This window comes from Phacochoerus africanus, chromosome 10 (genome assembly GCF_016906955.1).
Source record: "Phacochoerus africanus isolate WHEZ1 chromosome 10, ROS_Pafr_v1, whole genome shotgun sequence".
NCBI lineage: Eukaryota > Metazoa > Chordata > Mammalia > Artiodactyla > Suidae > Phacochoerus > Phacochoerus africanus.
Window position 1 is genome coordinate 71,751,771 of NC_062553.1, and position 24,257 is coordinate 71,776,027.

General features: G+C 45.6%; 1 protein-coding gene across 2 annotated transcripts in view; it reads right to left on the reverse strand.

Moving 5' to 3' along the window:
* The window catches only part of SCARB2 (scavenger receptor class B member 2), a 72,414-nt gene extending 48,634 nt beyond the window's left edge, over positions 1-23,780 (reverse strand). For both annotated transcript variants that reach the window (XM_047798222.1, XM_047798221.1), the window contains exons 1-2: positions 23,347-23,780; positions 453-610 (exon numbers count right to left, since the gene is read on the reverse strand). In XM_047798222.1, the coding sequence (XP_047654178.1) occupies positions 453-610; positions 23,347-23,466 (278 nt within the window). In that variant the 5' untranslated portion in view covers positions 23,467-23,780. The remainder of the gene's footprint in view (positions 1-452; positions 611-23,346) is intronic.
* Positions 23,781-24,257: the final 477 nt, after the last annotated feature.

Below are 24,257 nucleotides of genomic sequence, written 5' to 3' on the forward strand. Positions count from 1 at the left end.
CTGTAGCAGCCGGCCTACACCAGAGCCACAGCAATGCGGGATCCAAGCCGCGTCTGCGACCTACACCACAGCTCACGGCAATACGGGATCCTTAACCCACTGAGCAAAGCCAGGGATTGAACCTGCAACCTCATGGTTCCTAGTCAGATTCGTTAACCACTGCGCCACGACGGGAACTCCCCACATTTTATATTATGTGGTTTCTTTTTTAATATTTCTCAACAGAACAGGCTGAGACTGGCCCAGTCAACAATGCCATTCTAAGATTCACACACAAGTACCTAATAAATACCAGCAGCATTTCAGACGGACACCGCCAGAACCTGTGCTCTGCATGCAGCTCCCAGAGGATGCTGGTGGCAAGAGACAGAGACTCAGGCCACTGGTGGTGGTGGGGGGGGGGTGTCACTCCATTTTCTGGATGGTGTGGCAGGGAGGGGGTCAGGACTTACCTGTAGGTGTATGGCCCCACTTCTTCCACCCGAGGGATCTCCCCGCTGAGGATCTCCTCTGGATTGGTGACATTGAAGAAATAGAACTGGATGTACACGGGCAGAGGGGGCTTCTTCCAGGAGTCAAAGGTCTCGGAACCATTCCTCAACACAATATTCTAGGAGGGAAGACCAAAGGGATATTTACCAAGTGTAGGGCAGTTGGCTTTGAACATCAGAACTAAGAGAGGGGCACCCTGCCCTTTGACCTCCTGGCTCACTCATTTCTCCCCCCAGGCATTCAGCTACAGTCCCTTGAGAGCAGGAGAGCAGGACCGTGACTTATGCATTTTTTCAAGTTAAGATTGCCAAGGTATTCAAGCAAGATAAAAGCATAGACTGAGAGTAAACAAACCAGAATACGAATGGTGACAAACTCTCACTTGATGAGATTTTGTCTATTCCAATTTTTTTATAATGAATGAGAAAAATTAATGCTGAAAAAAATTTTAAAAAGAAAATCCAGAGTTCCCATTGTGGCTCAGTGGCTCTGATTCAACTCCTAGCCCGAAAACTTCCATATGCCACAGGTGCAGCCCTAAAAAAAAAAAAAAAAAAAAACACAAAGAAAGAAAGAAAAAAAAAAATCCAAAGAGGAAAATGGGAGCTAGTGATAAAGACATGTAAGGCCACTAGTGAAATAATAACTAGGTTGCTGTCACCTGTCACTTCTCTAGCAGTGAGGATTTGAGTGACATTAAGAGAGGGTACTGGTTTCAAAACATGACCAAAACCACATGCTACAATATCCTGTGACACAACACACAACAGGAAGCCAATTTTTAGTAATCCAGGCCTCCAACTGAATAGAAGCCAGGCTCTGAGGGAACGAAACGATATGGCTCTATTAATCAATGGAAATATCCCAAGAATCTCTGCAGGGAAAAGCAAAGGGACTCTTGAATGCATGAATGCAGAAAACCTGAGCTTTTGACAAGCAAAGATAGGCATCTGGAGGACTGGAAGTAAATTCACATGCCCAAGTTGGCCATATCACAGAACTGGGGGATTCCTGGTGGTTTGGCAGCAGTTCCGAACATCTCATCATCAGATTTCTAGCTGAACAACACATTATTGAAATATTCTTGGTCTTTCCTATTAGCATGGATTTACTGAGTTGAGGTCAGATGGGTGAGATAGAAAAGCATGAAGACAAAGCACAGAAGCCCTTGCCTCCAAGCTCTGGATCCAGCTCAGACTCTCCTCCTCAGTAAACCCCCTCCCCTGTCTCCACCCACCCCAATCCCCCTGTCACTACCTCCCCACCCCCCCATCAGAGAGCAACCTAACTGGGTCATTCTAGTCAGTTTAAAGAGCCTCATGGTCTTTTATCTTCTAAACAGGCATCATAGCTCTCTGGGGAGGAGAAGGGGAGAGGCAGGCCCAGAGTGGACAGAAGAACTGGGAAGGTTGATCAGATGTAACGCAGAGGCCCCAGAAGGCATGGAAGAAGAGCATGTTCAAGGTCACCCAGCTACTTCTGTCAGAGCTGAATCTGGAAACCGGCGCCCCTTTTCTCCACTCTCCCACCCCACCTTGGCAATACAACATTTTAATGAAATGGGTGTCAATCTACTACACATTTTAGTTATGCATGTTATATGGGAGAGTTTCTCTAGCATCAAGTGTACATACAACACCTGGAAACAGCTCAGTAACATGAACGTAACCTAACTAAAACTAATAAGTTACCTATCAGAAGTCGAGAGTTCCCACTGTGGCTCAGCAGGTTACGAACCCGACTAGTACTCATGAAAATGTGGGTTCGAACCCTGGCCTCGCTCAGTGGTTAACAATCCAGCGTTGCCATGAGCTGTGGTGTAGGTTGCAGATGTGGTTTGGATCCCGTGTTGCTGTGGCTGTGCTGTAGGGCCGGTAGCTGTAGCTTCGATTCAACCCCTAGCCTGGGAACCTCCATATGCCGCAGGTGCGGCCCTAAAAAGCAAAAAACAATTAAAAACAAACAAATGAACAAAAACAAACAAAAAGCTATCAGAAGTCTAACATGTAAATAATTATTTATCTTCTAGAGGATGTTGGAGGCTCAGAGACACCTTTAAAGTCATCTGATTTCATTAAAATAAGAAGCTCTTTCTCTTGTTCAGAAATTTCCAGAAAGGGGTGGGGCAAAAACTTCCCCTCCTCCATGAATTCCTTGGGCATCTTTCCTTAGTTGGATGGATCACCCCTTCCTATGAACCCCATCATACATGGCATAGGGATTTCTTAGGGTAAAAAGTGTTCAGGACAGAAAATGTCTTCTAGGAACTGAAGTTAATAGGAATGAACATGAAGCAGGTGATATCAGCAACCAAAAGTGAGAAGAAAAGTGCAGCGACTCAATGCTGGAGCATTTTAGGTTAATGGTTGTCTCCTCAAAACAGAAGCTGCTTGGAGTTCCCGTCGTGGCGCAGTGGTTAACAAATCCAACTAGGAACCATGAGGTTGCGGGTTCGGTCCCTGCCCTTGCTCAGTGGGTTAACGATCCGGCGTTGCCGTGAGCTGTGGTGTAGGTCACAGACGAGGCTCGCATCCCGAGTTGCTGTGGCTGTGGTGTAGGCTGGCGGCTACAGCTCCGATTCGACCCCTAGCCTGGGAACCTCCATATGCCGCAGGAGCGGCCCAAGAAATAGCAAAAAAAAAAAAAAAAAAAGGCCAAAGAAGGTGCTGACCTACAAAAAAGGAGTATGATTTTTTTTCTTTAATCCTCCCCATCGTGTCTAGGACAATGTAGATCTTGGGGAAATCTTGGTTCAGTCAACAAAATACAGTACTAGAAAAACCTATTTTCCATCCACCTTGCTCATAAGATGCTGGGAGGGAAGACCTTGACATGAGGCAACCAGAGAAGAGCAGAAGAAAGACAGGCGCCATCAAAGGCAAAGCCACAGTCTGAGAGCTACCCATCCAAGGAGACTTTAAAGTATACCCAGAGGAAGCGGTGGTCCCCTGGCCATTTCAGCCACATCAGTCACGGAGAAAGCAACAGCTTCAATACGATCAGAAACACATACATCCAGCACCTATTGGTTTGCGTATCTTTTTCCTAGTATTGTAAAGAGCTAAGAGCAGCTAGTTCCTTTTGTGGGTGGAAAGAAAAATCTGTGTCGCGCTGTGGTCCCCTTCCTAACAGCTATTTAAAGCAGCGCTACACCCATGGTTTTCTTGCAAAGCACAGAACTCCACATGCAAATTGTCCCAACACTATGTCTGTGCCAGACTCTGTAGGGAGAGATACCCAGCAACACAGACATGGTTCCTGAGTCCAGGCGTTTACCCTCTGTTTAGGAAGACAGGGATATACCCCGGCAAGATAATCACTAAAATAAAGATGCATGTAATAAATAGCCAACAAGTATAGCAGGCAACAATCTCCATAGGGTTCAGAGCACGAACTGAGAGGGAGACGGGCAGTGCTTAAAGCGAGCCAGGAAGAATGAATAAAAAAATTGGCAAGCCCAGGAGGTCATGGGGGTGGATGCCTTATGGACAGCTGGGATGGATACAACCCTCCTCTCTGGCTGGGCAGAGTGAGTCCCTCCTCCCAGTCTGCTCCACATTCATCTACCCTGGAGCCCTCTGTTTTATCAGAAAGAGTGGATGTGGGAGTTGCCACTGTGGTGCAATGGGATCAGCAGCATTTCTGAAGCAATAGGACGCAGGTTCAATACCTGGCCTGGCATAGTGGGTTATGGATCCAGTGTTGCCACAGCTGGAGGTTGGTACTATGGCTCGGATCTGACCCCTGGCCCAGGAACTCCATATGCTGCGGGCGGCCAAAAAAGATTTAAAAATAAAAAAGAGTGGATGTGGGGAGTTCCCGTCGTGGCGCAGTGGTTAACGAATCCGACTAGGAACCATGAGGTTGCGGGTTCGGTCCCTACCCTTGCTCAGTGGGTTAACGATCTGGCGTTGCCGTGAGCGGTGGTGTAGGTTGCAGACGCGGCTCGGATCCCACGTTGCTGTGGCTCTGGTGTAGGCCGGTTGCTACAGCTCCGACTGGACCCCTAGCCTGGGAACCTCCATATGCCGCGGGAGCGGCCCAAGAAATAGCAAAAAGACAAAAAAAAAAAAAAAAAGAGTGGATGTGGAGTTCCCGTCATGGCGCAGTGGTTAACAAATCCGACTAGGAACCATGAGGTTGCAGGTTTGGTCCCTGCCCTTGCTCAGTGGGTTAACGATCCGGCATTGCCGTGAGCTGTGGTGTAGGTCACAGACGAGGCTTGGATCCCGCGTTGCTGTGGCTGTGGCAGAGGCCAGCAGCTACAGCTCCAATTCGACCCTAGCCTGGGAACCTCCATATGCCACAGGAGTGGCCCAAGAAATGCCAAAAAGCCAAAAGCCAAAAAAAAAAAAAAAAAAAGAGCGGATGTGAAGAATGAGATAATAAAGATACAGAGGAGGGACAGTTTTAGGTGTGACTGGGTGTGGGTTTTATAGGGAGTGGGGAGATTCATTTAGAAAGGCAGGTTGGGGTCATAGGAGACTAGATTTTATCCCATATACAGCTGTGGGTAGGATATGAAAGGTTTTTGAGCTTCAGAATACAAATCAAAAGCCAGGCATTATGTTGCCACCTTATCTCATCAAGCCCCTTAATAGTCTACCAAAAAAAAAACAAAACCATTTTCCCACTTTATACCTCAGGAGACCAAAGCTCAAAAGATTAGTGGGAGTTCCCTTCGTGGCTCAGTGGTTAACAAATCCAACTAGGAATCATGAGATTTCAGGTTTGATCCCTGGCATCGCTCAGTGGGTTAAGGATCCGGCGTTGCTGTGAGCTGTGGTGTAGGTTGCAGACGTGGCTGAGACCTGGCACTGCTGTGGCTGTGGTGTAGGCCGGCAGCAACAGCTCCGATTAGACCCCTAGCCTGGGAACCTCCATATGCCGTGGGTGCAGCCCTGGAAAAGACAAAAAACAAACAAACAAACAAAAAAGGTTAGTGAATGCCTGAGGTTTGCCAGCAGCGAGCACTCCAGGACTCACTGCAAACCTATGCTCCTGCCCATTCCTGGAAAACAGCAATGGTTCAGGAATCCCTATCTCTCCGTTCCGGGAAATGCTGGCTGCAAAGAAACACCCTTCCCCGTGTGACTCTCTTGTTTACTGAAGATAAGGTGAGACACCGACCCTCTAGATGCCCCATTTTTGTCTTGGAATTAGTGGAATAGCTTGTCCCCACTGATCAATGGGAGCAAAATGCTTGTTAACAGACAGCATGGTGACTACAGTTAGTAACACTGAATCGTACACTTGAAAATTGCTAAGAGAACAGATCTCAAGTGTTCTTGCCACACGTGCAAAGAAGTAACTCTGTGAGGTGATGGCTTTGTGAATTGCCTTGATTGTGTAATCATTTCATGACGCATCCCACTGTACACCTTAAATACATATAATTTTTGTTTGTTAATCATACCTCAGTAGTGCTGGGGGAAAAATGCTTGTTAACCAAACTTTGGTTGAGTTTCTCTCCTTCCTAGCCTGGTGAACTCCTCCCTATAAAAGAAAATCCCTTTAGGCTTCCCCTGAGGCTCCACAGATCACACAGTCAGAGGTCCCCCTAATGCAAGCCCCTCCCTGTACTGCAACTCCTCTCCCTTTACCGTAATCCTTTCAAATAGTCTCTCCTTATCTAAGTCGGATTTGTTTTTTATTTTTAATTAACTTTTTTTTTTTTTTCCTTTCTTAGCCTCTCCGTGGCATATGGAGTTCCTGGACCAGGAATCAGATCCGAGTCAAGCTGCCGTCGCGGCAACACCAGATCCTTAACCCACTGTGCCGGGTCAGGGATTGAACCTGTGTCTCAGTGCTCCTGCCAATCCTGTCGAGCCACAGTGGAAACTCCTTGGATTTATTTTTTACTTGACTTTCCTAATTATTATGCCAGCTGCCTATTTGCAGTGACACCAGCCCATGTGGGAAGGAGGGCTAGGCTAGGATTATTGAAAGGATTAAATGAGCAGAGCGCTCATCTCAGGCCACACTCAAAATACTCAACAATGGGTGACTATGATCTTGACTACTACCATCTTCAGGTTGGGGATGTGGGGGTTCCAGGACTTGGTCTGAATTAAAAAAGGAATCCTGTCACTTCCATGAGTCTTCTCAAATGCACACAACCCAACAAATGTTAAACAATAAAAGTGGGAAAAGAGAAGGAAAGTCTTGAGTCCTGATCCTCTCTTCCAGCCCTACATAAAACTCAGTTTAGGAGTTCCCGTCGTGGCTTAGTGGTTAACGAATCCGACTAGGAATCATGAGGTTGAGGGTTCGATCCATGGCCTTGCTTAGTAGGTTAAGGATCCGGCATTGCCGTGAGCTGTGGTGTAGGTTGCAGACGTGGCTCAGATCCTGTGCTGCTGTGGCTCTGGTGTAGGCCGGTGGCTACGGCTCCGATTAGACCCCTAGCCTGGGAACCTCCATATGCCATGGGAGTGGCCCTAGAAAAGGCAAAAACATACACAAAAAAACTCAGTTTAGGTTGAAACAAGAAAGAATCCACATAAAATTGGAAATAAAATGTTGACCAGGACAAGGATGACTTAGTAGATTTTTGAAAATTCACAGGCTGGAGTAGAAAGCCAACATCAGAATTATAAAACTACACAGAAATAAGAAACATGCTCATGATGAATGTTAGTTAAATGGCAAAAGCAGACAATGAGAAATATGCCTAAGTGTGGACAAGACCCGCAGATAAATGCCAAGCATGAAAGCATCGCAGGGGGATGCACATATAATTTCACAATTTCAATCTTTCAGTTACCCTCCAAAGCTCTAAGCCTCAATACTAAACAACTAACAGCATTCATCTCTGTGCATCTCCATTCCTCTGTGATGGTTCTCTGCATTGTTTGGATCTTTCTCACACCAGAAATAAATGGCTTCTGTGAGCAGAAACAAATACTTGTTCCTTTATCTTTTTTAAGAAAGTGAAAATCTAGGAAAGAAACTCAGATTCTATGACATGTATGCACAGACCCCAGGGGGAAGCAGAACGTGTGGGAAACAGAGAATTAACTTCATCTAGGCTTCTCCTCGGTCCCAGTGACACAAGAGCAATGCTGATGCCTCGTCCGCTGGGGCCAGTTCTCCCTCCCGAGCTCCAAGGGCCCCATCCCCGACACTGCGCTATACAGCGTTTCTTTTCCTGTCGTTGTCAGGAGGGTTGATTTGACCCTGTATTCCTCACCCACTTTTCGTGATCAGCATCACGGTGTGTGGAGTGCGAAAGGATTTCCTGGGGCAACATGGATGGGCTGAGAGATTATCACACTAAGTGAAAAGTCAGAGAACGATAAATATTATATATTGCTTATACGTGGAATCTAAAAAATCGTACCAATGAACTTAGTGATGAAACCAAAACAGAGTCATGGACACAGAAAACAAATTTATGGTTACCAAAGGTGAAGGGGGGTATGGGAAGGGATAAATTGGGCGTATGAGATGAACAGATACATAGTACCATATATAAAATAGAAAAACAAAAAGGATTTACTATCCAGCACAGGGGATTCTATTCACTAGCTTGTGAGAAACTATCATAGAAAAGAACTAAAAAAAGAATGCAGAAATATATATGTATAGATATTACCAAATTGCTGTATACCTGAAACTAATACAATATTGTAAATCAACTACGCTTCAATAAAAAAGAAAGGATTTGCAATCTCATTTACTTATTCAAGTAAAGAACCTGATTTCAGGATTACAAACCCCAAAAGAGCCAGGTGGTGTGAAAGAACAGATGGTTAACTGCCCAAGTTTGTCTTGCCTGATTTGTATCCAGCTTTTAGGCAAAACAGAAAAAAAAAAAAAAAATCCAAAGACAGAGGAAGAGTTTCCAGAAAGGAAGAAGACACAATCCCTTCCAGAAGGGAGGGTAAAACTGGCTGTTCTCCTGACAGTCTGACTTGAACTTGTTCCTCCAAGTTTCAAGTTGAGGATGATGAAGTTTCAGGGCAGAAATAAACAGTTGGAGTCCTTCGCTAAACAAAGCACATGAAAAACCTAGCAACGACGATCCCAACAGCCTGCCGGAGCCACACTGAGAGCAGATGCTGTTACCACCCCGGGTTTCTCCTCACTGCCTGCTTCTACCCCCCATCATCGGCCTCTCCCTGGTCACTCTTAGTGGAGTCAACACCCAAACAAGTCTCACACCACCTCTGATTCCATTCACATCTTGCTCTCAAGAGGGTTGGCTTTTCCTACACCTTTAATGTGTCTTTTTCTTCCACCCCAAATGGCTGGATGTTTGTCAAGGGACCCACAATAAATCCCAGAATAGATGGTGTGTGGTATGTGTGTGTGTGTGTGTGTGTGTGTGTGTGTACACTAAGTAGGGACAGGGAATGAGAGAACAGAAGGGAGTTTATAAATACAGCTGCCAACATTTCTAAAACAGTTGCGTCTTTATTTTTATCTCCTTCCCCTGACATTCAGCTCAGAGAAGGGCAACCGTTATTACTACCATGGCAGCTGCTACATACTGAAAGTCTCCAGGGGTCAGATGCAGTGCTAGGGCCTTAGGCTCAGGATCTCTAAGCCTTACACGGACCCTGTAAGGTAAAAAAAAATCCCATTTTGCAGATAAGGAAATGGTAGCTTTCCTCCACCCACAGAGCCAGTAAGTCAAGTCAAATCCCACTGAGTCCTAGTCTGTGGGTTGGCAAAGCCCACGCTTGGCCAGTCTAGCAGCCGCAACCCCCAGGGCAGAGCTGTTCGATTTACTGAATAAAAACACAGGATGCCCAAGGATGTCCCAAATATTGCATTCAGTTATATTTTTTTAAAAATGCTTTCATTCTTAGGATTAAGTGCTAAGGGATTCAGAGGCAAACTGTTGTGATGTGTGCAAGTTACATTCAAATAAGTCAAGGAAAAGCATTTGCGAGAGAGTTGCAGTCACTACAGCAAGATGCTAATAACTGAATGTTGAAATGAAGTTTGAAGCGAATCAAAATATTTCACAGATGTACTCATTAAACTATTATTCATTGCTTATCTGAAATTCAAGTTTAACTAGGCATCCTCTCTTTTTATTCCGGCAACCTACCCCCAAGAGACCATGAAACTGTGGAGGAACCATCATTTGGGCTCTGAGACCTTTCTGGGCCACTAGACAACCTGTAGCCAGAAAGCTGTCCACCTATACAAAATTAAAAATCAGAGAAAGGTCCCAAATCAGTTGTATCATGTGACTTGGGATACTGCAGAGCATAATGAATTATTCCAGGCATAATATTGTGTCACTACCATCAAAAGAAATACTGGAAAGATGGTCATGCTGGGTGATTAATCTGCAGTGTCAACAGCCAAATTCATCATTTGGACTGAAACACTGAACTTTTTCATTAACTAGCCAATATGTATACACTGAGTGCTTTCTCTGTGCCCAATGAGCATAGGCCCTGTTCTCAAGAAGACATTTTGCTGAGGACACAAAATTGACATCCGCATAACAGTGAACCTTTATGTGCAAGGCCCAAAGAAGGCTGATGCCTGAAATTATTATTTTTTTTTCTTTTTAGGGCTGCACCCACAGCATATGGAGGTTCCCAGACTAGGGGTCGAATTGGAGCTGTAGCTACTGGCCTACACCACAGCCACAGCCACACAGGTTCTGAGCCACATCTGCAACCTACACCACAGCTCACGGCAATGCCAGATCCCTAACCCACTGAGCAAGGCCAGGGATCGAATCCGTAACTTTGTGGTTTGTAGTCGGATTCATTTCCACTGCTCCATGACAGAAACACCTTTTTTTTTCTTTTTCTTTTTTTTTTTTTTTGATGCCTGAAATTATTTGGATCATTTCAATTGAATGGCTCCATCCAAAAATCTCCATCTGGATAATAGGCTCACCATCAATGTGATCAAAAACGGGCCTTAGGATTTTTCTCCTCTAATCAATCACTCAGTCCTACGGATTCCACCTCCTCTTCTCCACTTCTGTTCCTAAGCTCATTTCATCGCCCCATGGACGGTGGCAATACTGTTCAGTATAAGGTAATATTGAATACCTACTAGGTAACTAGATACCAGGGAGTCTCCTAACTGGTTACTTCTCTCCCGTCTTATTCCCTCCAAAGCCCTTATCCACCTCAGCTTTCAGACAATTCCATCAAAACTGCTTATCAGGGAAGACATGTTCCCCACTGCTCCCAGGAGAAGCCAAAGTCCTTGACTTGCTGTGCTAAGCTGTGCCATGATCTGACCCTGCCCGTCACCTGCCATCCTCTGTCATTCCCCGCAGGCCCTTTGAACACCAGCGATGCTCAACTGCCCACCTTTCCCCAGGTACAGGCTGCATTAGTTGCTTCTTTTTTTTTTTAATTTTTATTTATTTATGTATTTATTTTAAACTTTTTTTTTTTTTTTTTTTAATGAGAGTTGCAGTGTTTATTTCAGGCTCTCTCTCAAGTTTTTTGGGTTTTTTTTTTTTTTTTTTGTACTTTTTTTCTTTTTTGCCACACAGGCAGTATGTGGGAATTCCTGGGCCAGGGATTGAACCTACACCGCACAGCAGCAACCATTGTCACAGCAGTGAGAACGCAGGAGCCTCAACCCACCAGGCCATCAGAGAACTCCCTGCATTAGTTGCTTCTGCTGACAGGTGACATGACTTGGTAGAGCCACAAGACATGATGCCCAAGCCAGCCTGATGGAGATCTTTCTGGAAGGTAGCACAGGAGGGCTGTTGAGTCAGCTGTCCTGGTATAAGCCACATCCAAAGAATAAAAATAAGCACTCAGGGAATTGCATTAGGCTTTGATGGGAGTAAGTAATACTTTAAGGAAACTTTCAGCCCTGAAGAGCATGGCTGGTTGTTCTTTTAGCTCAACAAAGTGCTACTTAATAATGAAACACAAATTCAGCATTCAGGTTGCCATCTACATGGTCTACATTCACCCAGAATGACACAGACCAACTTTCAAAACCTGATCTAAGAGCATGTGGATATTCTCACTGGACTCCAGATGACTAAAACTCACCAACTATCAAAACACCAGTTGGTTTGCATTATTTTAAATGTATCTTCCTGAAATTAAGCAAACTCATTGCAGACTCTTATAGCAATGTAAGTAATTTGCATTATTTACCTTTTTAAATTCTCTCGAGGTAAAAGAACTAAGCTGCCACTAACATTCTACCCTATTCTCTGACCTTATTTTAACTTGGGAACAAATGCATTGGCTTTTTAAAAAGAGGTCACTGTTATCGAACGCATTCTGCTTTAAATGCAACTCCAATAATTTCAGCTAATGAGATATGACAGTTGAGTTTCAAATGTTAGTTCATGTGTAAGCTGCTACCCTGTCTATAAATCACATACAGGACAAGAGGGCAGAACAGCGAGCCCAAAAAAGCTCCTGCTACAAAACACCCACTAGAATACTTTTTAAATGCTTCCAGGTAATCACAAACGTGAAACTAAAGTTGAAAACTGCCAGCCAAAGGGGGAAAAAAAAAAAAAGAGCGACCAGATGGACATTTAATCAAAAGGACCAGATGAGGGGAGTTCCCGTCATGGCTCAGCGGTAACGAACCTGACTGGAATCCATGAGGATGTGGGTTCGATCTCTGGCCTCGCTCATGGGTTAAGGATCTGGTGTGGCTGTGGCTGTGGTTGTGGTATAGGCCGGCAGCTGCAGCTCCAATTTGACCCCTAGACTGGGAACTTCCATATGCTGTGTGTACAGCCCTAAAAAAAAAAAAAAAAAAGGACCAGGTGAAAATTGAGGAAATATATGGGGGTGCGGAGGGGAGTGGTTCAAAGAGTGGATGATAAAAAGGATTTTAAGGAGTTCCCATCATAGACACAGGTTTGATCCCTGGCCCTCAGTCCAAGGGTTAAGGATCCAGTGTTGCTGTGAGCTGTGGTGTAGGTCACAGACGAGGCTCAGATCCCACGTTGCTGTGGCTGTAGTGTAGGCTGCCAGCTACAGCTCTGATTCGATCCCTAGCCTGGGAAGCTCCATATGCCATGGGTGCAGCCCTTAAAAACAAAGGGATTTTAAGATGAGGATAAATAATGTGTAGCCATGACAATGCCTGGTTCTGTGTGTAACTTGTGGAGCCATTCTTATTATTTTACAACCTGTTTGGTCATGATTTTATCTCTCAAAGATGAAATAAGTGATGTCTTTATCTCCCATTGATATCTACGTCTCTTCTTCCTTCCATTACTATGGAGTATCAGACGTAGAGTAATACAAGCAATTTCTCAAAATGGGACTTCCAAGAGTAATGATTACATTCCTATTAACAACGGCATTCTGTCTTGCTTCCTCTAGGAGAATAAAACTCAGATGCCAGAGGAGTCGCGCAGGGAAGGTCAAAGAGAAAAAGGAGGTGCGAGTTTGTATGTGTTGGCTCGCTCAACCCTAGCAATAATATTCACTTCTACACAGGACTATGCCTGCTCCCATTTCTCATTTCTGTTAAACACATGACCCCTTCAGGCTCTTTCATTTCCTTCTTTTGTTAGAGGGCGTTATATGCAGATCGTTCTCTACTCTGTGAAAGACAGTAAAGCAAGCACCATGACAAAGGATCTTGGACTCCGGGGACAAGAGGAGTATGGTGGTGGTGGGGACAGGGAGGGAGGTCCCATCGGAAGGGCAGCCTCTATTCTGTCCAGGCTGCTGCCACATGGGACTTCGATGGGCCAGCACTGCACAGCAGCACATGTTTCCAGAGAAGCTGGAAAGCGGGATTATTCGGGGAAGTCTCCAGATTTTAAAGGTATAAATTACCCGTGAGACTAATCAGAACAAAAATGTGAAGCGGAATAACAATACACACAAAAAAATCGTCCTGAGGATGATAAGCTTTCATCCTTCCATTCATTCATGCCATGTTTAAGGACCATCTATTTGATGTGACATTCATCCAGCAGGATGGGAAAACGACAGAAAGCTACATACAGCAGGACCCCTCCCACCAAAGAGAGTTTCCAGGCTAGCTTTCAATACTAAATTATGTCACATGGATTGAAAATCCCTGGCAGGGCTGATGCTAGAGGGGACTTATCGGGTAATTCAATTGTGGAGATGCTAATGATCTAGTCTAGTTTGATGAACACACAGGAAAAGACAGGAGATTTGATGAACTGATGGCTGGAACTACCATCTTTCCCACTGGATTCATGGGGAAACTGAAGGATGTATAAATATATAACAAACTTAACAAAACCCTGGTGGCCTGAAAACATGATTGTTTCCAAACTGGTCTTCACAAATAAAGCAGGGATATTATATTATTTTTTAGGTTATTCTAAAATTCAATAATTAATTAAATGTAAACCAGATCAGTAGTTCCCAAAGGGTGGTCTGAGGATTCTAGCGGGTCCCAAAGACCCTCTCAGAGGGTCTTATGAAAACTATTTCCATAGTGATACTAACACATTATCTGCCTTTCCACTCTCATTTTTTCATGAGTGTGCAGTGGAGCTTTCTAGAGGTTACACAGTTTGTAATGATGTCACTGCCGGAACAGATAATGGAATATGTGCTTGTGTATTCTTGTGTTTTAAAATGTATCAGTTTTCATTTCTAGTATGGTAAATAGCAACACATGTAACCACAGAAGCATAAATTCTTCAGAGTCTTAGCACACTGTCTCACAAGTGGTTAGCACCCAGGAAATATTAAATAAATAAATGGATAACTGTCAAAGCAGATAACCTAAAAGTGCTTTTAGATATACAGAGAGCCAACACTGAAAGTGGCCTTTATTTTCCTCAGTTGGCTTTTGACTAGTTACCAGCTTTGAAAAAACTGGCTCCTTCAAAAACACTTAACTGGCATTCCTGCTGTGGTGTAACAGATTAAGGGTCTGGCATTGCTGCAGCTGTGGTGTAGGGTGCAGCTGTGGCTCTGATGCAATCCCTGGCCTGGGAACTTCCATATGCTGCAGGTGTGGCCAAAAGAAAAGAAAAAAGACCTAAATGAAAGCCTGGATACTATAAAACTCTTAGAGAAAAACATAGGCAGAACACTCTTTGACATAAATCGCAGTAATATCTTTTTGGATTTACCTCCAGAGTAATAAAAATAAAACAAAAATAAACAAATGGGACCTAATTAAACGCTAAAGCTTTTGCACAGAAAAGGAAACCATAAACAAAACAGGAATACAATCTACAGAATGGCTGAAGATATTTGCACATGAAGCAACCAACAAGGGATTAATCTCCAAAATATGCAATCAGCTCATGCAGCTCAAGATCAAAAAACCAAATAACCCAATCAAAAAGTGGGCAGGAGAACGAAATAGACATTTCTCCAAAGAAGACAGACAGATGGCCAAAAAACACATGAAAAGAATGCTCGACATCACTAATTATTAGAGAAATGCATATCAAAACTATAACGAGGTATTACCTCACACCAGCCAGAATGGCCATCATCAAAAAGTCTACAGACAATACATGCTGGAGAGGGTGTGAAGAAAAGAGAACCCTCCCACACTGTTGGTAGGGGATGTATAACCATTATGGAGAACAGTTATGGAGGCTCCTTGAAAAAAAAAAAAAACCTAAAAACTAAAACAGTGTATCATATGATCCAGCAATCCCACTCCTGGGCATCTAGCCAGAGAAAACTATAATTCAAAAAGATACATGTATCCCAATATTCATTGCAGCACTATATATACAATAGCCAAGACATGGAAGCAACCTAAATGTCCATCAACAGAGAAATAGATAAAGAAGATGTGGCACGTATATACAATGGAATATTGCTCAGCCGTCAAAAGAATGAAATAATACCATTTGCAGCAACATGGATGGACCTAGAGATTATCATATTAAGTGAGGTAAGTCAGACAAAGACAACCATCACATGATATGACATATGTGGAATCTAAAAACAAAGTGATACAAATGAACTTATTTACAAAACAGAAATAGATTCACAGACTTTGAAAACAAATCTATGGTTACCAAAGAGGAAAGGTGGTGGAGAGGGATAAATTCAGAGTTTGGGATTAATAGACACACAGAGATAAAATAGATAACCAACAAGGACCTACTGTAGAGCACAGGAAACTCTACTCAATATTCTGTAATAATCTATATGGGAAAAGAATCTGAAAAAGACTGGACATAGAACTATATGTATAACTGAATCACTTTACAGTACACCTGAAATACAACACTGTAAATCAACTAGACTTCAATAAAAATTAACTTTTTTTAAAAAAGTCCGTTCATTAAGTATATTGCATATCTATAGCATCTTGATGATATAGGCCATAAATGACTAGTCACTTGGCCAACATCCTACGTTTTCATTAATGATCTTATAATCCCACCTGCTGATTCTTCCCTGGGAAACGAGCAAGTGTCTGGCAGAACAGATGGCCTCTTTGCTGCTGCCTGACAATGAAATCTTGCACTTTATTCAACAAGAAAGCAAAAATGATTTGCATAAACAAGAGTCTACCCCTTCCTCCCAGAAGATAGTTCCTTTCTGCAAACCTGCAGAATAATACTAATTAAAAGCCCCAAGTTACAATTACCATTTCTTGTATACATCAGTTATATAAATTGAAATTAAATATAAAGGGTGGGAATAGAAGCACTCCATTTCTGTAAAGGAGATGTGTTGTCATAGATGCACAAAGAACAATGTGGATTAATCAGCAATATGTTTAACAGTGGTTATCTTTGTTTTATTAATTTTTGTTGCCTCTCACTTTTTATAATGGGATGTATTTTTACCAGAAAAATAAACAAAAATAAAGAATAAAATACAAAGTCCCCCTCCCCCCCAAAAAAGAATTGCCATTTTGAGGAATGAAGACACAGGCTAACATGAGCACTATGCAAACCAGTCACAAACTTTATGGTAAGCCCTTTGACCTGGGTGCTGTTTCTGTGGAGTCTGATTCAACAGGATGGATGGGGTCTATATTTTTAAAATCTGCATAAGTGATTCTGATGTGGTTCCCTAGAGCCTAGGGACGACACTGAGAACAACTGATTTACTCTATTGTTTTAAGCATTAATAATGAATGAACTCACTGTCACCATGAGTTAGTAAGATGTTAAAAGAAACATAATATGATTTTGGCAACCCCAGATCACATTTCTAAGAGCCAGGGAGGAGGCGTTCCCGTCGTAGCTCGGCGGGTTAAGAACCCAACATAGTATCTGCGAAGATGGGGTTCCATCCCTGACCTTGCTCAGTGGATGGAGGATCTGGTGTTGCTGTGGCTGATTCAACTCCTAGCCTGGGAACGTCCATGTGCTGCAGGTGTGGTTGTAAAAAGAAAAAATAAAGACCAGGGAGGAGTTGGCTCATTTTGCTTACGCGTTAAAAGATTCTGGCAAGGACATGGCCTCTGAGTAAAGATCCAGGATTTCTGCTTGTGCTGAGCCAATCACATGACTCTGTCATGGATCTGGAAAGAAGAAACTGAGATGAAGCATGTGCACGGGAGGCTTCGCTATGGAGCATGACATAGGATTGGGGCTGGGGAAGCCCCAGATGAGTAAACAAATTTACAGGGCGGAGGAAACAGAGGAAGGGAAAGCAGAGGAAGGAGTGGGAGTCACAGGGCATGCCTGGGTCCTGCTGACTTTCCAGTTTCTACCAGACTCGCAGGAGGGCTTACTCTGCTGAAGTCCTCACCCTTCAATGTCCACGAGCCTCCTCTTCCAGCTTTACAGCAAAGGAAAAACCCTCTCTTTCCTGAGCTAGCTTGAGGTTGCCTCATTTCCTCAGAGAGCATCGCTCCTCTTTAATGCCAGAAAGTAGAGGACAATGCAGTATGTGAGCACAGAATTCACTGTCACCAGGACTCTTTTGAAAGGAAAGAAGGGGCTAGGAATTGCTCCAGGATAATGAATGTGAAGAAATCAAGACTGTCACAGCCAATGGGATGTTGGCTCATCCCCAGGATGGGGAAAAGTGAATAGGAGACCCAGCTTGCCTGCCTAGCCTCTCGTTCTGGTCTCTGATAAATTACTTCTCTTTGTTTCTGGTCTTTGATAAATTACTTATCCATGTTTCCGGGGTCATGTAGGTATAAAGGTAATTTGATCGCTGCCGTCCATTTCAAAATCGACATCGTCTCGGGTTCTTTGATTAGAAAATAACAGATTATAGGAGTTCCCGTCGTGGCGCAGTGGTTAACGAGTCCGACTAGGAACCATGAGGTGGCGGGTTCGGTCCCTGCCCTTGCTCAGTGGGTTAACGATCCGGCGTTGCCGTGAGCTGTGGTGTAGGTTGCAGACTCGGCTCGGATCCCGCGTTGCTGTGGCTCTGGCGTGGGCTGGTGGCTACAGCTCCGATTCAACCCCTAGCCTGGGAACCTCCATATGCCGCGGGAGCGGCCCAAGAAATAGCAACAACAACAACAACAATAACAACAACAACAACAACAAAAAGACAAAAAAAAAGAAAAGAACAGATTATAAGTGATGCCTGCTGTTTTTTCTTAAAGATTCCATGTCTTCATAACTCTGGGAAGAGACAACTCAGAAAATGAGGTAGATAAGCAAGAGAGAGCCCTTCAAGCGTTGCATTCAATTGACTGTCTACATAACCAACAGGGAAGAGGTTTTACTCATTTGACCTTAAAAAAGACCCCACACATTCACCAATATTGGATAAATTATCAGTGATCCTATTTTATTTCTGGAGGCATCAGAACAGCTCCAGATTTGCTCTGGCTCCCCGGAGGGGCCAGCTGATACTTGCGGAGAGCCTCAGGTCAAGGGTAGGTGAATCTGGCCTGTTCATCTTATCCCTGAGACCTGGTGTTATTGTCCCTCCTTGGTCTGTGAACAGGAAGCAAAGTGTGAACAGTCTCTGGCCCTCTCACTGCTTCCCTAGCCAGCCCATCACTTATTCACCACCCCTGCCTTTGGCCAGCTCTGTGTCCCCATTTCTGGGAGATGTTCAAACTGTCAGCAAGTCCAAGGTCAAATTTAATATTCTGAGCTGCTGATCTGCTCTCAAGCAAAGGTCATGTGCCTGCGTCATAGAACCTCAGAAATTTGGAGCTAGAAGGAACTTTATCTACTTTAGAAGCTTGGGTTTCTAGATAAGAAAAGAACAGCTGGAAGCAATGGCAAATGTTTATTGTTGGCTGTATAAATATGTTGCCCACACAAATAAGAGCAACACATCCAGGCGCCTGGGAGGGATTGTGGCCGATCCTTTACAGCAATCTTTTTATTTCATTCTTACAACCTCCATTTTCAAACGAGGAATCTGAGGTTTTGAAGGGTTCAATAATTTGCGACTTGGCTCAACCAATTTAATTCAAGTATTTGCTAGTGACAGAAAAAGGAGTTTTCACCAGGTTCTCCTGATTCTCAGACACTGTTCTTTCAACTGAAACAATCCAAGGAGAGGTGGCAAGCATTTAGTGACCTACCATGTACCAGGCACTGCACTGGATGCCAGGACAGTGGGGTTACCAAATGAAATGTAGCATAAAATTCTGCCCTTCTGGGCTCTAAGGAGGAAAAGAAATTGCTGGGTCTCTACAAAGCTCTGCCTGCAGGGAGGTCAACACTCTCAACAGAGAAGGGCTGGTTGATGCTCAGAGCATCCCCCAGGATGTGAGTGTAGGCAGCCAAGGATGGACGCCTTACTCTGCCTCTTCTGCCCTTGAGAAAAGTAAAGAGAAACAATTACAGAGCCTGCCCCAAACAAGGCACAGCCATAACAAGCCAAGAATAGAATCAAACTGTCTTGCTTCCTTCCATGCCATTCAATGGCCAAAATTAAAATCTCCCTTCCATCACCTCTGGTCACTGCAGGGCTCAAGGACAATTATCATATGAGGCAAATTCTTCTAACAGGACTTATGTTACTAAGCTTCTCACAATTAGCCAATCTACTCATTTGATTTTTGTTCTTTTCCTCTCTTCTTCTTCTTTTTTTTTTTTTTAATATATATACAAGCCAGGACATGGACAATCTTCAAATGAAACAATTAAGAAATGGGAGTATCAGAGTGGCCTATATGACAAGTGTATTAAATTCAAGCTATGGATGAATTTATCCATAGCAGTATTAATGGCAATAGTGATGGCAGCCCTCACTGATCACCTATTATGTGCCTGACACTGTGCTCCGTGCTTTACACATATTGTCTCACTCACAACAGCACACACAGGGGCAGATCCTGGGTTTGTGTGAGGCTTCTACAGTGCGTGGAGGCCCTCCGTAAGAAAAGAAAATTTCTGGGAGTTCCCGTCGTGGCGCAGTGGTTAACAAATCCGACTAGGAACCATGAGGTGGCGGGTTCGGTCCCTGCCCTTGCTCAGTGGGTTAACGATCTGGCGTTGCCGTGAGCTGTGGTGTAGGATGCAGACGCGGCTCGGATCCCGCGTTGCTGTGGCTCTGGCGTAGGCCGGTGGCTACAGCTCCGATTCAACCCCTAGCCTGGGAACCTCCATATGCCGTGGGAGCGGCCCAAGAAATAGCAACAACAACAACAACAAAAGACAAAAAGACAAAAAAAAAAAAAGAAAAGAAAATTTCGGATCTATAATTAGGTAGAGGGCCTTGAAAGGGCCTGAGTAGGTGAGGGACCCAAAGCTTAAGCTTTGTGAGCTTCATGGTAAATGCACCGCTGTGCCCAAGATGGTTAACATCCTGGCTTCTCCAAGTCATGAATCCGGGGCTCAGAAAGTCACCCAAAGTCAAAAAGCTGGAAATGTCACAGCTAGGATGTGAACACAAGGTATTTGACTTCAAATCTTACATATTTTTTTCCTTTTTTTTTTAGGACCAAACCTGCAGCATAGGAAATTCCCTGGCTTAGGGGTTGAATCCGAGCTGCAGCTGCTGATCTACACCACAGCCACAGCAACGCAGGATCTACACCTACACCACCGCTCATGGCAATGTTGGATCCTTAACCCACTAAGCACTGCCAGGGATTGAACCCAAGTCTTCATAGATACTAGTCAGGTTCATTACCGCTAAGCAACAATGGGAACTCCTCAAGTCTCATGTATTGTTTTTTCTTTGCTTATGTGGCTTCTAACAAAAATGAAACTGGTATCATTTCCAAATGATATAACTATAATACTGACCATAACCCATGAAAGTACACTCATTTTCTCTAATAATTCTTATAATCCCTCTATTTGCGTGGGGTGCTATGATCTCCATTTACAGATAGAAAAACCTAGAATCCAGAAAGGCTAGGCACCAGCCCAAGGTTACCCAGATAGTAGCTGGTAGAGTCAGGATTCATGTCCACAGATTGGCCGGCAAAGTCCTTCCTCTTTCCCACCCTCTCACGCTACCACCCTACAGGTGATCCAGAAAAGCAGGATGGTGATGATATAGCAATGAATGACCTCTGGCCCCACAAGAGCCCCTCGCCTGTCCACTGAAATTCTCCCTGGCGTGTAGTTGCACACTCCATCTTGTGCAGGGTTGCTTAACAGGGTCAAGGAATGCGGCAAGTCCACTTCCCCTGTACTTTGGTTTATTACTCAGATCAGAGTCCATGCCTCAGGGAGAAAACCACCAAAAATCAACGAGCACTCAAGCCCCACCCAAGCTGCCTAATAGCGCCTCCCCCCTCCCTGCCCCCACCCGTGAACACAGAGCCACAGAGCGGCTGAGGGCTGGTAATGAGTACCCAGGGCACTGGGGCGATCAACTGTCCTGCCGGGCTCCCCTGAAACAGCCTTTCAAAGCCACGCAAGAAAATTCAATGGACTATAATTGGATTGCTCAACTCCAGTCACCCAGGAGAGAGGTTACATCCTTGAACAATCTTGCCATGGCTTTGCAGGGGCCCGGGAGTGGAGAAATTTGGTTTAGCTTTTTCTCTGAACACAGGTGCTCAGGGAAAACAATGGCCTTTAAGAAGCTTTGTCTCCCCTTGGCAATGTGAACTTAAAATAAATAAATAAATAAACTATGCTTTGCAATGGCATTTTTTTTTTTTTTTTGGTCTTTTTGACATTTCTTGGACCGCTCCCACGGCATATGGAGGTTCCCAGGCTAGGGGTCCAATCAGAGCTGTAGCCACCAGCCTATGCCAGAGCCACAGCAATGCGGGATCCAAGCCACATCTTAGACCTACACCACAGGTCACGGCAATGCCAGATCCTTAACCCACTGAGCAAGGCCAGGGATCGAACCCGTAACCTCATGGCTCCTAGTCGGATTCATTAACCACTGCGCCACAACAGGAACTCCTGCAATGGCATTTTTTAAAAATTGCCTTTAACTATCAGATTTCAAGTAATTGATGGCTTTTTTATTTTATTTTATTTTTTCTTTTTAGGGCCACACCTGCGGCATATGGAGGTTCCCAGGCTGGGAGTCCAATCTGAGCTACAGCTGCCTGCCTATACCACAGACACAGCAACTTGGGATCCAAGTTGAGCCTCTGACCTACACCACAAGCTGGCAGTAATGGCAGATCCTCAACCCGCTGGGCAAGGCCAGAGATGGAACCCAAGTCCCCATGGATTCTAGTCAGGGGTTCATTAACCACTGAGCCACGATGGGAACTCCTAACTGATGGGTTCTAGAAGCCTCTAGTAGGAGTTCCCGGTGTGGCTCAGTGGTTAACGAATCCGACTAGGAACCATGAGATTGCGGGTTCAATCCCTGGCCTTGCTCAGTGGGTTAAGGATCTGGTGCTGCCGTGAGCTGTGGTGTAGGTCGCAGACGTGGCTTGGATCTGGAGTTGCTGTGGCCTAGGTTGGCAGGTACAGCTCTGATTAGACCCCTAGCCTGGGAACCTCCATATGCCCAGGAATTGGCCCTAGAAAAAAGCAAAAAGAAAAAAAGAAACCTGTATTACAGAACTATGCCCGTTGCCACCTAGAATGAAACAATCTTGCTAACTGGGAGTGCAGTGATCAAATCCGGAGGTAGCCTGGGCTTTTTTATCTGGCCAGGAGCAAGAGTTAACCAGCGGGAGAAACGAGGCATGAAGTTATGGGTGCTAAGGAGAAAGGCTGATCCAATCTTTTTCTTTCTTTCCCTTTTGTTTTAGGAAAAAGTGTCCCCAGTAACTCTCTTTTTCATCTTTCCACACAGATTGGTGGATGTGGGTGACAGGGCAGAAGAAATGACTCCTGGGGAAGCCATAGGATGGAGAAATCTGAAATGACGAGCTCTCCAGCCCACCTACCTAGGTGGACAGGACTGGCTCAGATTCTGTTATGAATCGAAATGCATCTTTGCCTGAGGTTTACCGCTGTTGAAGAGGAAGAATCATGGGTGAGACAAAGCAACGGAGGATGTTGGTTCTGACCGAACCGGCTAAGTCTGTGGGTGAGCACTGAAATGTCACCCACCCCAGAGGCCTGGCCTGGCTACCCAATGCGAGGCCCAGCCCAGGAAGGCAAGAACACAATAGACCACACATCCGCTTTTCCTCCTCAGCCCCACACCACTTCAGAGGTCTCAGCAAGCAGCCAAAAACCTGTTCCAGCTGTGGTGTCTTTCATTTAGTTTTATTTCTTCATGAAGTCGGAGGGAAACGAATTTGGGCCCAACAGTGATGGGGCAAAGGGAGGGCCTGGGGTGGGGGTGGGGGGGAATGCAAATGGTGGAATATAAGGGCTAGCCTTTTAAAAAGTCGAGATCCAGAGTCTTATTCTAAAAGGAACACGGTCAGTGCCATTCCTCGCCATCCTTCTTTAACCCTTTCCAGCCCACCCCGAGAAGGCGAGGGCGAAAGAAGGGCTCTGGTCCAGAGGGTTTGCCCGGGCACAGATCCTCCCTGGACAAGGTTCAGCAGTGGGGAGTAGGGTGGAAGTGTGCCCCCAGCACTCGAGCGCCTTCTCTCTCACACACAGACACACACACACACACACACACACACACACACACGCCTCACCTTCTCGATCGCCTGGTCCACGGCCTTCTGGAAGACTCTGGCCACCAGCAGCGTGACGCTGGTCACCAGCAGGAGCAGGGACAGCGTCCCCACCGCGTAGAAGAAGCAGCACCTGCCCATCCTGCACACCGCTCACCGGCCGGGCGGCGGGCGGCGGGAGGGAAAGGAGGGAGGAACACCGCCGCCGCCCCCGCAGCCGCAGTAAGCAGCCGGAAGACCCGGGACCCTCGGGCGGGTGCTCGCCGCTCCCGGCTCCGCGGCTGGACAATCGCGGCCTCGATGCACCCGGCCTACCGGCGCGGAGTGGAAGGGTCGCTTTGGTTTCGCTTTCCCCCGCCCCGGCAGCGGCGGTGGGGAGGGAGCGCGCAGGGTGGGGACGCTGGCCGGCCCGGCTCGCCGCAGCCCCGGGAGGAGACAGCGGGCAGCTGCGCGGGGAAGCGGGCGGGCGGGGCGGGGCGGGGGCTGAGCCCGCAGTCATGTGCCCCGCGGCGGCAGCTGCGATTCGGCCGGCTCGACCCCGGCCGGTCCCCGCAGCGCCAGCCGCGCCCCCGCCCCCTCGCCGCAGGCCCCCGCGGTCACCCGGGAAAACCGCCTATCCTCCTGGGCTGTCCCCGCTCCTCGGTCCGGAGCTGCGGGCCTACAAAGGGCCGCGCCGGCAGATTCAGCCTGGATAGGACACTGCCGCTGCTCTAGACGAGCTCACAAGTTAACGGAGACACTGTTACAGCAGCAAAAGCGCAGTGTAACAAGTGCTTTTACGGGGTGCCTGCTGAGATCTGTGCCCGCAAGCATCTCTGCCCGGGTGACCAAGGACCCTACAACAGAACTGGGACTTGGGGGATGGGTAAGGGTTTGTCACGTGAGGGGTGTGTGCGAGGAGGGAGGCAGCATTTGGAGAAGAAACAGCTGTA